The 13,851-nt window shown below is 44.9% G+C and overlaps 1 protein-coding gene across 1 annotated transcript in view; it reads right to left on the reverse strand.

The window, feature by feature from the left end:
- Positions 1-1,006: 1,006 nt before the first annotated feature.
- adss2 (adenylosuccinate synthase 2) overlaps positions 1,007-13,851 on the reverse strand; it is a 36,991-nt gene continuing 24,146 nt past the window's right edge. The window contains exons 7-13 of the mRNA XM_048269926.1: positions 8,011-8,092; positions 7,689-7,815; positions 4,953-5,107; positions 3,089-3,213; positions 2,161-2,258; positions 1,718-1,867; positions 1,007-1,426 (exon numbers count right to left, since the gene is read on the reverse strand). Coding sequence (XP_048125883.1) covers positions 1,374-1,426; positions 1,718-1,867; positions 2,161-2,258; positions 3,089-3,213; positions 4,953-5,107; positions 7,689-7,815; positions 8,011-8,092 — 790 coding nt within the window. The 3' untranslated portion in view covers positions 1,007-1,373. The remainder of the gene's footprint in view (positions 1,427-1,717; positions 1,868-2,160; positions 2,259-3,088; positions 3,214-4,952; positions 5,108-7,688; positions 7,816-8,010; positions 8,093-13,851) is intronic.

Genomic DNA, 13,851 nt, shown 5'->3' on the forward strand with positions numbered 1-13,851 from the left:
CACGGAAATATGCTACATTTAGCAACCCTTTATCGTCATTTAGCACACGGAAAGCGTGCTTACACGGAAATATGCTACATTTAGCAACCCTTTATCGTCATTTAGCAACCCTTTATCGTCATTTAGCAACCCTTTATCGTCATTTAGCAACCCTTTATCGTCATTTAGCAACCCTTTATCGTCATTTAGCACACGGAAAGACACAGAGCCCAGATCAGAGATAAAATATACACACAGGTGTGATCGTATGAGAAGTCCTGAGAATGAGGAAGGAAAAGGACATGAACCAAAGCATGTCTGTCTGTCTGTCTGTCTGTCTGTCTCACACTGTCTGCCTTCAGCGAGCTAGAGCATGCTGTCCCATAGTGACAACATCAGCAAATGATGTAAGTTAAGTTCATTTGCATGCCTCAACCATCACAGAGATAATCTTGTTTCTGCGTTTCTGCTACAAGTTAAGGATTTCAGCTTTTACTCGTACATGCAAAATCAACCATGCCGGTGCAGTTATCCTATAGTCCCATAGACTGGTCTACATGTCCATGATAATGTTTTAGTGGCACAATGGCATTGAATAATATTAGTAAGGAGGAGGGAACTAAGGTCCTATAGAATGTGTTCCAGAAATGTGTTCTAGAAATGTGTTCTAGAATTAATGATTTAATGAATGAATTTTCTGGGTAAGCAAATGCCTAGCACGGGCTGCTCACTGGAGATTTTGGCACTCTACGGGACAGAACTGGTCAGAACCCACTGCCCACCTCGGCCAGAGCTCAAATACACATTAAGAAGAGACGTTTACAAACTTATCTGCAATTTTAAAACAACCTCCAGTGAAACCAAGATTTGTCATGTCCATAAGAAGGGTGTGGGGGTAACCAGAGTAGATGAGAAAACAAACAAACAAACAAACAAACAACAAAAACAACAACATTGACCATTGAGAGAGAAAGAGAGAGAGAGAGAGAGAGAGGGGTAGAGGGGGGAGAGAGAGAGACACAGAGAGAGAGAGAGAGAGAGAGAGAGAGAGAGAGAGAGAGAGAGAGAGACTAGAGCAAACTGGGCAAACATTCATTGGCATGAAGAGAGGACTGTCCCCCCCTCCCAAAAAACAAAACAGAGTCAAAAAAGCGTCCATCAGTCTCCCTCCATCTGCGTCCACATGTCCATATGTGTAGGTTCACTGGTTTCCAACGAGGAAGAGGAGGGTGAAGATGAGGAGGTGATGCCTCTGCACTCAGTTGGGCCACACAGATGTCTCACACACACACACACCTCCTACCCCATCACCCTGGGTGTGGGTTTCTGTGTGAGGTCGAGGCCGGGAGAGAGAGAGAGAGAGAGAGAGAGGGGGGCTTGAGACGAGGGGAAACTTAGAACAGTTGGATCATGGACTCCCTGGCCTTGCCCACACCGATCCACTTCACTGCATGGGGCACAAAGGAGAGGAAGACATGGGTTACAGAGGAACACAACACACACATCTCACTCACTCACTCTCACACACACTGCACACACACACACACACACACACACACACACACACACACACACACACACACACACACACACACACACACACTTTTCTTTAGTTCTTGTCAGACTGAGGTCAACATTTGATGTTTTTTCTATTCATATGATTGATCATCCCCCTACCCCTCCCCCTCCCTTTCTAGAACCCGCCAGGCCTGAGTCTGTCTGAGGTTCTCCATCTTACCAGGCACGCCTAGATGCTCCTCCACGTAGCGGACATACTTCTGGGCGTTCTCCGGGAGTTCCTCGAAGGTCCGCACCGCGGACGTGTCGCTGTTCCAGCCGGGCAAAGTCTCATACTGGACCTCAACCCTGTGAAGCACCTCCTGATTGGCTGTGGATGGAATGATGGACAGGTTGTGGGTCTGCATTCATCGGTTAAACGGTGGGATAAGCTGGAGGGAGTGAATAAGTTGAGGAGTGTGTTTTTTTATTAGTGTTTAGCATTTACTTTTGTGCATGTGTGTGTTCTAGGAAGAAGTCTGGACACTAAATGTGTGTGTACTGAGGACAGTAGCTGAAGCCTGCACTGTATGTGTGTGTGTGTGTGTGTGTGTGTGTGTGTGTGTGTGTGTGTGTGTGTGTGTGTGTGTGTGCGTGTGTGAGAGTGTGTCTTGAGTTGCTCACCTGGGAAGTGAGGGATGTCTTCTCCATCCACTTTATAGGCTACGCCCACTTTAATCTCAGCCAGCACGTCCAGAATGTCAAGCTTAGTGAGGGCTAGACTGAGAGAGAAAAAAAACACACAGAGAGAGCCATTTTACACACACACACACACACACACACACACACACACACACACACACACCTCTGCTGGTTGGTGTTTTTTTTTTTTCTGCTCTGAAGGCTGCTCTGTTGGTTGGTGTTTTTTTTCTTTCTGCTCTGGTTCTTTGGTTGGGCATCCAGGCTACTGGTGTGGTTGCATGTTGTACCCGTGAGGGGAGTGCCTTTCCCAGGCACATTCCCAGGCACATTTTAGGATCCCAGGCACATTTTAGATAGGCTCCATAGGCTTGAGTGTTAATTAGCCTCTGTGGTTGCACATGTTGTACCGTGAACGAGTGCCTTTATGGATCCCGGGCACAACATGCAGCATTTTTTTATGACTGCCACAAGCCAATTGTGCATTTTTGTTGATCGCTCACTGTGGGAAATCCCCTACCTAGAGCACTAGGAATTGAACACCTCTCCTGTGTGTGTCTCAAATGAACTGCCAGAAAGTCAATTAAGCATAAAAAGGATGTCTAGTATGGTGAAGGCCAGACGGAGCAAGCCACACAGACAAAATCACTTCACTAACACACCACAGCTAAACAAGCACAGTCATGAGGTCAGTCTACCACTGACTTTAATTCTTAATTTTGGATCCAACGCTATACATCCCTACATCTATGTGTTCTATAACGTTAACACAAACCCTGAGATCAACAATAACAGACCACGGATAATCAAGAATGGAGTGATTTGTGTTTTTTTGGTTCAAATGACGACTACACTGCCCCCAATGATAATAGCACATTAGGACTCGACCCCAGAGATGCAGAAGAGTACTCACGCCGTGAAACCGTTGATCATGTGGGCGTATTTGATGAGCACCAGGTCCAGCCAACCACATCTGCGCTTCCGGCCAGTGGTCACGCCCACCTCCCCGCCTCTCGTTTGGAGCAGCTCGCCGATTTCCTGAGCGTGGGAAAGCAGGCGAGGAAGAGAGTGTGAGAGTGTGTTTGGCATCACAGACATAATTCCCACTCATGTCCTGTTCTGCTCAGATCTTCCTCACCACAGCCACTTCCTGTTGACCTGCGAGGCCATAGAGTACTTCCTGTGTTAAGGACCTCTAATGTGACAGCAGCCTCGTTTGACTCCATGCAGCCTTTGCACAATGCCAACATGCATTCAGCCATATCTGTGCAGCGCTGCATTAAGTCAAATGAGGATGCTGTCACTCTACATAATTAAACATAATTCCACTATCTTAATTAAAAAACCTGAGCTACAATTATTCTAGGACAAGCAATATACTGTAAATCTGATTTAAAGAAGATAGGTAATGTACTGTAATGCAGGTAATGTAGGCTGAAGCAGCACTTGTCTAATTACAAATGCTTTACAGGAGTGTACCATAAGTTTACAGAATGCTGTTCTGACAAGGATGCATTTACTCATCTTGGCCACTAGATGGAGCCATTTCCGAACCCTTTCCAAGATCCTAGGCCACAGCGGGGACACAGGAAGAGGACAAATGGGTGTCCCTTGCTTGTGGTGACCACTTTACTCAACTAAACAAGTAAGTTAGACACAACCGCTCATCTGTTTCAGCAACGTGTTTTGCTGCATCGCTCAGTATTCACCTTAAATTGACCTCTCGCCTGATAGTCATCCCGCCTACTTGGCAATCCAACAGTCACTTGCATCTCGTGGCTTGTAAATCGCGTGTAACTCGACCACTCTGGCTGAAAATGAAGCGCAGCTGGTGGATATGTCTTTCTACTGTGCTGCTGGTGTGACCAGCGCTGATCTGCTATGCTCCGTGTTGGGCTGCAGTGTGTGGTCTGCTATGCCTCATGTTGGGCTGCAGTGTGTGGTCTGCTATGCCTCATGTTGGGCTGCAGTGTGTGGTCTGCTATGCCTCGTGTTGGGTACCAGTGTCTGTGGTCTGCTATGCCCCGTGTTGGGCTGCAGTGTGTGGTCTGCTATGCCCCGAGTTGGGCTGCAGTGTGTGGTCTGCTATGCCCCGTGTTGGGCTGCAGTGTGTGGTCTGCTATGCCCTGTGTTGGGTACCAGTGTGTGGTCTGCTATGCCCCGTGTTGGGCTGCAGTGTGTGGTCTGCTATGCCCCGTGTTGGGCTGCAGTGTGTGGTCTGCTATGCCCTGTGTTGGGTACCAGTGTGTGGTCTGCGGTGTTCTCTGTTGGGCTGCAGTGTGTGGTCTGTGTTGGGCTGCAGTGTGTGGCCTGTGTTGGGCTGCAGGCTCCCCACCGCCCCCCTCCTAGTCGTCACCCCTACCACTCCCTCATCCTCCTCACCCTCCCTCCTCTTCCTCACCCCTCTTCCTCTCACTCATTTTCATACTCCTCCTCATACTCGTCTTGCTCTCTCACTCGCTCTCAATCCATTCATCTCTTTGCCCATTCTCTTTCTCTCCCCCCTTCCTCTCTCTCTCTCTCTCTCCACCCCCTTCCTCTCTCTCTCTCTCTCTCTCTCTCTCTCTCTGTCATAAGCAGTCTTCCTCTCTCTGCCCATCTGTATCCGCTTCTCACCGCCACTCCTCCATTCTCCCTGTTCTTCTCTTTCCATCAGTTTCACTTTACACACACACACGCACACACACACACACACGCACAGTCGCACACGCACGCACACGCGCACGCACACGCACACGCACGCACGCCCTCTCTCTCTCTCTCTCTGCCCCTCTTACGTTGCTCTGTTCTGAGGGGAAAGCTCCGATGCCCACGCGGGTGGTGTAGGCCTTGACCACGCCGTACACCTCGCCAACGTTCTGCGGGGGCATGCCCAGCCCCGTGCACACGCCGCCCACCGTGCAGTTGGACGAGGTCACGAAAGGATACGTACCTGCAAACACACACACAGAAATAGAAAAAAACACACAAACACACACACACACACACACACACACACACACACACACACAGATGTGAGCCCTGATTGCCTAAATAGCAGAGGGATTTTGCAGGACAGGAACACCCAAGGTCATAGTCCTCTCTGCTTGCACACTCACAGTACAAGCTTTGCTCGTACAGGTCATGCTGGGCAGCTACACAGTGTCCAACGGCTCCTCACCAGAGAGTTGCGCTCCCTAACATCTAGTTGGGACGAAATAGTTTTGAACGATGCATTCACGAGTCCATTTATGAAGGCTGCAAGTGCATGAGGGGGTTTGGTTTCAGTTAGGTTGTATTAAGTTTGCTTTCAACAGACAGTCTGAATAAAGCCCAAGACTCTAGTGGGTCAGAACAGGAGAAGACCAACTCTCCATTTGGGCAATTGGACTTTTTGTCATATCCATAACGCCACTGAAATGCCTTGGCATTTGTATGATGTGAATGATAACATTCATTTTTTGTGCATTTTTTCTCATGTACATTCTTCAGTCAAAAATAGCAAATGCTCAAATTTCATGTTATCATTCACATCATACCATACCATCACATTTTAATAGCGTTATGGATGTTACAAAAAATTTAATTTTTCATGGAATTGCCCAAGACCAACTCTCCATAATAGAGCCCTTGATATGGTCAAACACAATGCTGTTGGCCTATGGCCTGGGTCTCCGGGCGGTGGAGTGAGCTGATGGCCTCGTGCAGGGATCCTCTTCAGTCCGCACACAGGCGGCCATTGTCCTGCAATTGACGCACTCCATCGGCCCTGGGAGAACCACAATCTCGGCCTGTGAGGGAGCCTCTCTGACGGGCTCTATTTCTGTCTGTGGTTCTCTATCACTCTCTCTGTCTCTCCCTCTTTTCATCTCTCATGCGCTCTACAGATTTCTCCATTTCTCTCTCTACCTTTCTCTTATTCTCTTTCCTCCCCCCCTCTAACTTTTCTGTTCTGATCTCTCTCTTTTTCTGCTTTTCATCCTGTCTTTATCTCCCTCTCCACATCTCTCTCTCTCTCTCTCTCTCTCTCTCTCTCTCTAGGGCCTGGTCCCAATCCCTCTCTCACCAGCACATAAGCAGTCAGATGAAGTGGTCACTTCCTGGTTTTGTGCATGCCTGAGTTGGGCAGCTGCTTCCTGTCTGGGGAGGGAGGGGGCAGCAGAGTGACTGGACTACTCTACACTCCACTCTGCTGCTGCTCTCAGTGACCTGCATGCATGTCCATCAGACTATGGCATCTCATTTACATCCTTCCTGTATGGAAAAGAATGGACCTCCGGCTGATTCATAAAAACACATTATTAGATTTGCTGTTTTATGGCCTAGATGCATGTGAAGCTGGATAGTCGCTGAGCCCCAGGACATAACATCAGCTCTGTGGCCTGGTTCTAAGGGGACGGGTGGGCATAACATCAGCTCTGTGGCCTGTTCCAAGTGGGTACGGGTGGGCATAACATCAGCTCTGTGGCGTGTTCCTAGTGGGCATAACATCAGCTCTGTGGCCCGGTTCTAAGGGGACGGGTGGGCATAACATCAGCTTTGTGGCGTGTTCCTAGTGGGCATCATTAGCATTGTATTGGGGGTTCATTTAAATCACCATAAATGACTATCTCACTGTCCCTCATAAAGCACCCTTTACTCTGTTTACTTATTCATTTGGCCAATGCTTTCATCCAAACTGACTATAGTGTTGTGTTTTTTTATGTTAGACCTACTGTGTGTGTGTGTGTGTGTGTGTGTGTGTGTGTGTGTGTGTGTGTGTGTGTGTGTGTGTGTGTGTGTCTTCATTTGGGTACTGGTTGGAGCCACATCTCTCTACGTTTCCAATGTCAGTGTGCTAAGCAGGAGAAAGAGCAACATCCTCTTCCCAGTTTTGACCAGGACTGCAACTCATTGGCCTCAGTGTTCTCAACTGCACTAGTAACACTAACGCCCAATTCACACCAAAGATTCGCGACGAGACAAAACCGTTGCAGAAAGGAGTTGCAGCGGTGTGAACTAAATGTTGCATGTCGTTGCCAGCTGTTGCAAGCCGCCGCAAAGCATTCACCATGTCTAGTCGCAGTTGCAAGGTCTTAGAACGTTGCAGCAAGTTGCTGGTTTATAGAATGTTGCAGCTCATCTCATCGTGAATCTTTGGTGTGAATTGGGCTTAAGAGCTGCCAGTCGAGAACACTTAGTGATATTTGATGTAGACATAATATACAGCACTCCAAAGAGAAACAGGAATGTACCGTAGGGCTGAGTACACCTTCACTTGTTACTACAGGAAATTTCAATAATATTCCTCTGTCTGATGATTCATATTCACAAACACATGTATGTCTACACGAGGGTGGATATTCTGGAGCAGGCATGACCATAGACCTCTGAAGTTTGTCAACAAAAAGGACCCAAAGCTGCCATCTTTGCCCATATAAGAAGATCCGGGATGGTACCTGGATCTCCTTATATGGGCAACGATGGCAGCTTTTGGGTCCTTTTTGCTAAGCAAAAAAAACATTTCTGGTCAGGCACTGACAGGGGAGACTCACCGAAGTCAATGTCCAGTAAGGCTGCATTGGCCCCTTCTACAAGGATCTTTTTTGGGGGGCCGTGAAGAGCCTCGTGCATGAAGTACACCCCGTCTCTCACCATAGGCTTCAACCGCTCCACATAAGTCTGGACATTGGACACACACAAAGTAGTTTTTATCATAATAAACATAACTAATTAGTAATGATTACTTTATTCAGCAGTCATATCTATTTTGAAATGACCTGTAAAAGAATAATAATTATGAACTTCCCAAACCACTGTAGAAGAATCCACTATGTTTTCACAGCGGTAGCAGTAACGTTATATCAAACTACCCACCTTGAGCTTCTCAAGCTCCCCGTCGATGTCGATCTCCAGCGTTGGGTACATCGACTTGTACTGCTGCGCCAGGACCTTATACCTGCCAGAGACAACATCAGCACACCATTTACCCCTGCCACACACACCAGTCACGTTTGGTTCATCAGCACACCATTTACCCCTGCCACACACACCAGTGACGTTTGGTTCATCAGCACACCATTTACCCCTGCCACACACACCAGTGACGTTTGGTTCATCAGCACACCATTTACCCCTGCCACATTGTGAGTCACGTTTGGTTCATCAGCACACCATTTACCCCTGCCACACACACCAGTCACGTTTGGTTCATCAGCACGGCATTGTGAGGATCAGATGGATACAGTCAGGCTTGAATGGTCAGGGTTCCCACTCTTAAGTCAAATGTGAAATTCCATGACTTTTCCCTGACTTTCGCTAACAAAAATCATGAATATCCATGACTTACTATATAATGAATAGTACAATATACTGACCAATGATTTCAGAGCACCCGCATAGCGGTCAAGAATCTTTTACTTTTTTAGAGCGGGAGATGAATAAATGGGCAGTAAATAAACACTGGATGGAAATATATTTGCATCAATATATTTTGTCAAGTGCATCTAGGTATCTACCTAATCTGCTCCCATTAAGTGTGGTGTCACCCAGGGTTCTACTTTAGGGCCTCTAGTATTTTCTTTATACATGCTTCCCCTGGGCTCCATTTTTAAATCAATACAATATTGGATACCACTGCTACGCAGATTTGAGCAACCTTTTTCTTTGTCTCAATGACATTAAGAATTGGATGGCTAACAATTTTTTACAGCTAAAAGACAATAAAACAGAAGTAACCATTTTAGGACCACCAAACACTGTCAACATTGTAAGCAAGGCTCTTGGCCCTCTGTCTGTTAACCATCACAGTGTTGTTAAGAACATAGGTGTTTTCCTAGACTCCTCTGACTTTTAATAAGCAAGTCAATAGTGTTGTCAAGGGAAGCTTTTTCCAGCTAAGAATGATAGCAAAGCCTAAGTCTTTTCTCTCTTACAGTGATTTAGAAATCTTTATCCATGCATTTATTTCTTCAAGGCTTGATTACTGCAACTCATTGTATGTAGGTCTAACTAAATCCACCCTAAATAGACTCTAGCTGGTCCAAAATGCTGCAGCCAGATTGTTAACTGGATCTAAGAAACGTGACCACATATTACCAGTGTTGGCTAAACTGCAATGGCTTCCTGTGGAACACAGAATTCATTTTAATTTAAAAATTCTGCTTTTTGTCTACAAAGCTTTAAATGGCTTAGCACCCCAATATATCTGTGATCTTTTAAATCCTTGATAAATCCTTTTTAAATCCCAGATCTTTTAACCGTCCTCCTAGGCTTCTTGAATCATCTTCCCAGTGTCTTCTTTGTGTTGCTTCTGCCTCTCTTAAATCTAAGGTGACAGAGCTTCTCTGTCTATGCTCCCCAGCTCTGGAATAGCCTTCCTGATGATGTCAAATCCTGCCCCACTGTCAGTAGCTTTAAATCCAACCAAAAGACCTCTTCTCCCTAGCTTTTAACACTCCCTGACCCCTTCACCTCTCCCCCAATTTTGTTTGTTTGTTTGTTTGTTTTTTTATGTTCATTAATATTATTATAAGGGCCATCTGTTGTTTTAAGTTTGTTATGCCTATTAATATTTTATTATTATGATTATGACGATGATGATGTTAATTATTATTATTATTGTTATTAATATTTTATGTAAAGCACTTTGGTGCCATGCTGTTGCTTTTAAATGTGCTATAAAAATAAATTGACTTCACTTGACAAGCAAATTTTAAACTGCTACAACAAAATTACCTGATGTTCCATGACTTAGTCCCAAAAATTATAAAATTACATGACTTTCCATGTCTGGAATAGATTTTATAAAATTACATGATATTCCAGAAATTCCATGACCTGTGGGAACCCTGAATGGTGGAAATGCAAGCAAATTTCCATCCCTACATCAAGGCCTTCAGTTTCAACTGAAGGAGTAGTCTATTATACTAACCCCACTAAGCGTAAAGTTTTACATCAATCATTATCGTGACTTGCTCCTCACGGTGTCGTTAATAACACGGTAGTGTTTATGCCCAGTTCTGGCTCTGTAAATCAGAAACAAAGACAGCGGGCAAACACTAGCAAACACTATTTTGATTGGCTGTTAACCTCAAATATAATAAAAACAGTAGCTAGAATCGCAGACCTTACCATTAAGCAGTTTACGCAATGTAGGAATTTCCCTTTTAGGAATTTGCAGTGTACTGGGTAGGGATGTAACGGTATGAAAATTTAACCTCACGATTATAGTGACCAAAATTATCATGGTTTTCGGTATGATCATAGCATTTTTAAAAGTGTGTTCAATATGTTCAGAAAGCACTGATAGGCCTACACAAGCTGAAATAGTTTCAAAAAGTGTCCCGTTCACTCTTTCCTTGGTCATGTTTAATTGGCTATGCGCTTATACTGTAGCTTAACTGTAGCGAACATAAAAAGATGCAGAGTGGCTACATGATACATGATACCAGGCCTACTGTATGTCAAAAGCAGGCTCAGATGAAGCTGGGAAGGATTAAACACACTGTTTCCACACTGCGGTAATCAACCGTGATAATTATGATATTGGAAAAGAAAACGGTAATTGTTATTGTCAACATTTTTATCGCGGTTTACCATTATACCGGTAATCGTTACATCTCTAGTACTGGGTACCCAATTAATCTAAAACCTACGAAAAGGGTTATGCTCCTACCCGTGCCATTACATAGTGCAATCCCAGGTTTTTTGGGCACATTTCACCAATGTCAGATTCTCCATTTTTCTTACTATACAGTCATTGTAGCAACAAAATGAGTTTGAAGCCATTATTTACAGTACACTACCCAAACACTTGGAGGCTATACTTTTTTACACACTGTAGTTTGTAGTTCAATGACACTACCCAAACACTTGGAGGCTATGCGGTTTTACGCACTGTAGTTTCATGACACTACCCAAACACTTGGAGGCTATGCTGTTTTACGCACTGTAGTTTCATGACACTACTCAAACACTTGGAGGCTATGCTGTTTTACACACTGTAGTTTGTAGCTTGATGACACTACCCAAACACTTGGAGGCTATGCTGTTTAACACACTGTAGTGTGTAGTTTGATGACACTACCCAAACACTTGGAGGCTATGCTGTTTTACACACTGTAGTTTGTAGTTTGATGACACTACCCAAACACTTGGAGGCTATGCTGTTTTACGCACTGTAGTTTCATGACACTACCCAAACACTTGAAGGCTATGCTGTTTTACGCACTGTAGTTTCATGACACTACCCAAACACTTGGAGGCTATGCTGTTTTACACACTGTAGTTTGTTGTTTCATGACACTACCCAAACACTTGGAGGCTATGCTGTTTTACGCACTGTAGTTTCATGACACTACCCAAACACTTGGAGGCTATGCTGTTTTATGCACTGTAGTTTGTAGTTTGATGACACTACCCAAACACTTGGAGGCTATGCTGTTTAACACACTGTAGTTTGTAGTTTGATGACACTACCCAAACACTTGGAGGCTATGCCGTTTTACACACTGTAGTTTGATGACACTACCCAAACACTTGGAGGCTATGCCGTTTCACTGTGGTGTGATGCCACAGACGTTGGGCATGTGAGTACGAGACTTCCTCCTGTACAAGCTCTGCAACCCTCTCTGAAGCCATACCAGGCAAACTGTGGTGCCGTTGTGGTACTGCTGTGCCACAGGCAACGGTTGTTTAAGTAAGACAGAGGGCAACACACACACACACACACCACACACACACACACAGCCTGCTGCCAAATCTCACATTCCAGAGATGCCAGCCCCAAACATGTGTCATTCAGTGGCTCTGGGTGAGCGGGTAAACAACTTCAGTGCCAACCACTCCACCTCAACAACCCAACCCCACTGGGTGTCGACATCCCCAGCCAACATAAACTGAATAACTTGGAGAGTGTCGGATGGTGTATTGATACTAATTTGCTTATGTAGTTATGCAAACATTCACCAAGAATCGGTCCTCATGTCAAGTGCATAAGCTACCCTCTGTACACACATTGTGATCCAACATCAACAACAAGGCTACTAAATAAGAGGAAAAACAAACAAGCAAATAAACTAACAAACAAATAAACAAACTAACAGGAATAAACATACATGTATGGCTGGTGCAACACAAACACACCACCATAGACTAATGCTTTAACAGACCAACGTCATTGAAGTGAACGTAGCATGGAGATGCTAATTCACTAATGCATATCCATTCATTCCTGACATGGGAATGCTAACCTGCTAACAGGTGCCAATGCACATCATTCACGCCTGGTGCTTCACGGGAGATAAGAGGACCGATCATGTGGAGAGGGAGAAGGTTCATCGGAGCACACAGAGATGGCTTTTAAATGTGCTCATTGTAGAGCACAGCAATAGACTTCTATGTCTTCGTCAAAGTCCCCCAGTCCTAACCCCTCCTTCTAATCAATTGTGTGAGGGAACGATGGTCTCTCCCATTCCTCCATCCTCCTATCGTTCCTTCACCAAATTAATTAGAAGGAGGGGTTAGGGCTGGAGGGAGGGGTTAGGACTGGAGGGAGGAAGGAAGAAGGGAGGGAGGACAGACAAAAAGACAGATGAGAAAACCCCCATGGAGTGTGTTCGTCATAGCTAGGTTCTCTTACAGGGAGGCTACTCCGGGCGCGTAACTGAAGCACTCGTTCACGATGTGCAAAAATAGTTTTAGAAGACTGGTCTATTTTTTCGAGCGTACAGTAATTTCCTGTGTATTAGCCGCATTGCGTATAAGCCTCAGGATAGTGTTTTATGCAAATTAAAAAAACAAAACCATATGAATACCATATTAACTACTTTACTACTATATTAACCTCATAGTTGAAGCCATTTTGCAAAATCAATATATAAACCGCGGCTAATAGTTTGGAAATTACGATTATTCAGTTTACATGCCGCTATCAAATCTGGTGTAGCCAGTTCAACTGATTATAGTGAAAGCTAATTGTTGCAGCAGACACAACGCGAATGGAACATTTAAGTTCACGTGCCAAGTGTTGCAGCAGACGCAACGCGAACGGAACATTTAAGTTACGTGCCAGGTGTAGCCTCCCAGTTAAAGAGATGCTAGCGAATGTGAGACACATTACTTAGCTCAGAATCCATATCAGGAATATTATAATACTTAAGTTATTATATTTATTATATTATATTATAATAAATGGATGGATTATTATATTATTATATTTATTTATTATCCTATAATAAATGGATAGATTATCAACACCACAGTTCGGTCTTCCACATACATGTAAATGGGTGAAACTGTGCGTGTGCATGTTCGTGTGAGGGAGGATGTGTGTTGTTGGTGTACCTGTATTTAGATATGGAAAAGTGTGTGTGTGTGTGTGTGTGTGTGTGTGTGTGTGTGTGTGTGTGTGTGTGTGTGTGTGTGTATTTGAGGGGATGGTGTGTATATGTGTTGTGTGAGTAAGGGTGTGTAAAGTGATTCTGATGGGTTATCCTCTGTATGTGTGTGTGTGTGTTTGCATGTACGTGAGAGTGTGTGTGGCCGTTTTGGCCACCATGATGCCTCTCCCCTCCAAAAGCAACAGTGTCTACTGTTGAGACATGTCTCGGTCTCACACGCACACCTGTCTTATCTACCTGGGACTGCAGGATCTCTGGGCCCGTCAAGACAGGAGTGTGTGTGCACAGGTTACATGCTTACCATTTCTGTATGGTG

This window comes from Alosa alosa, chromosome 18 (genome assembly GCF_017589495.1).
Source record: "Alosa alosa isolate M-15738 ecotype Scorff River chromosome 18, AALO_Geno_1.1, whole genome shotgun sequence".
In the NCBI taxonomy this organism is placed as follows: Eukaryota; Metazoa; Chordata; class Actinopteri; order Clupeiformes; family Clupeidae; genus Alosa; species Alosa alosa.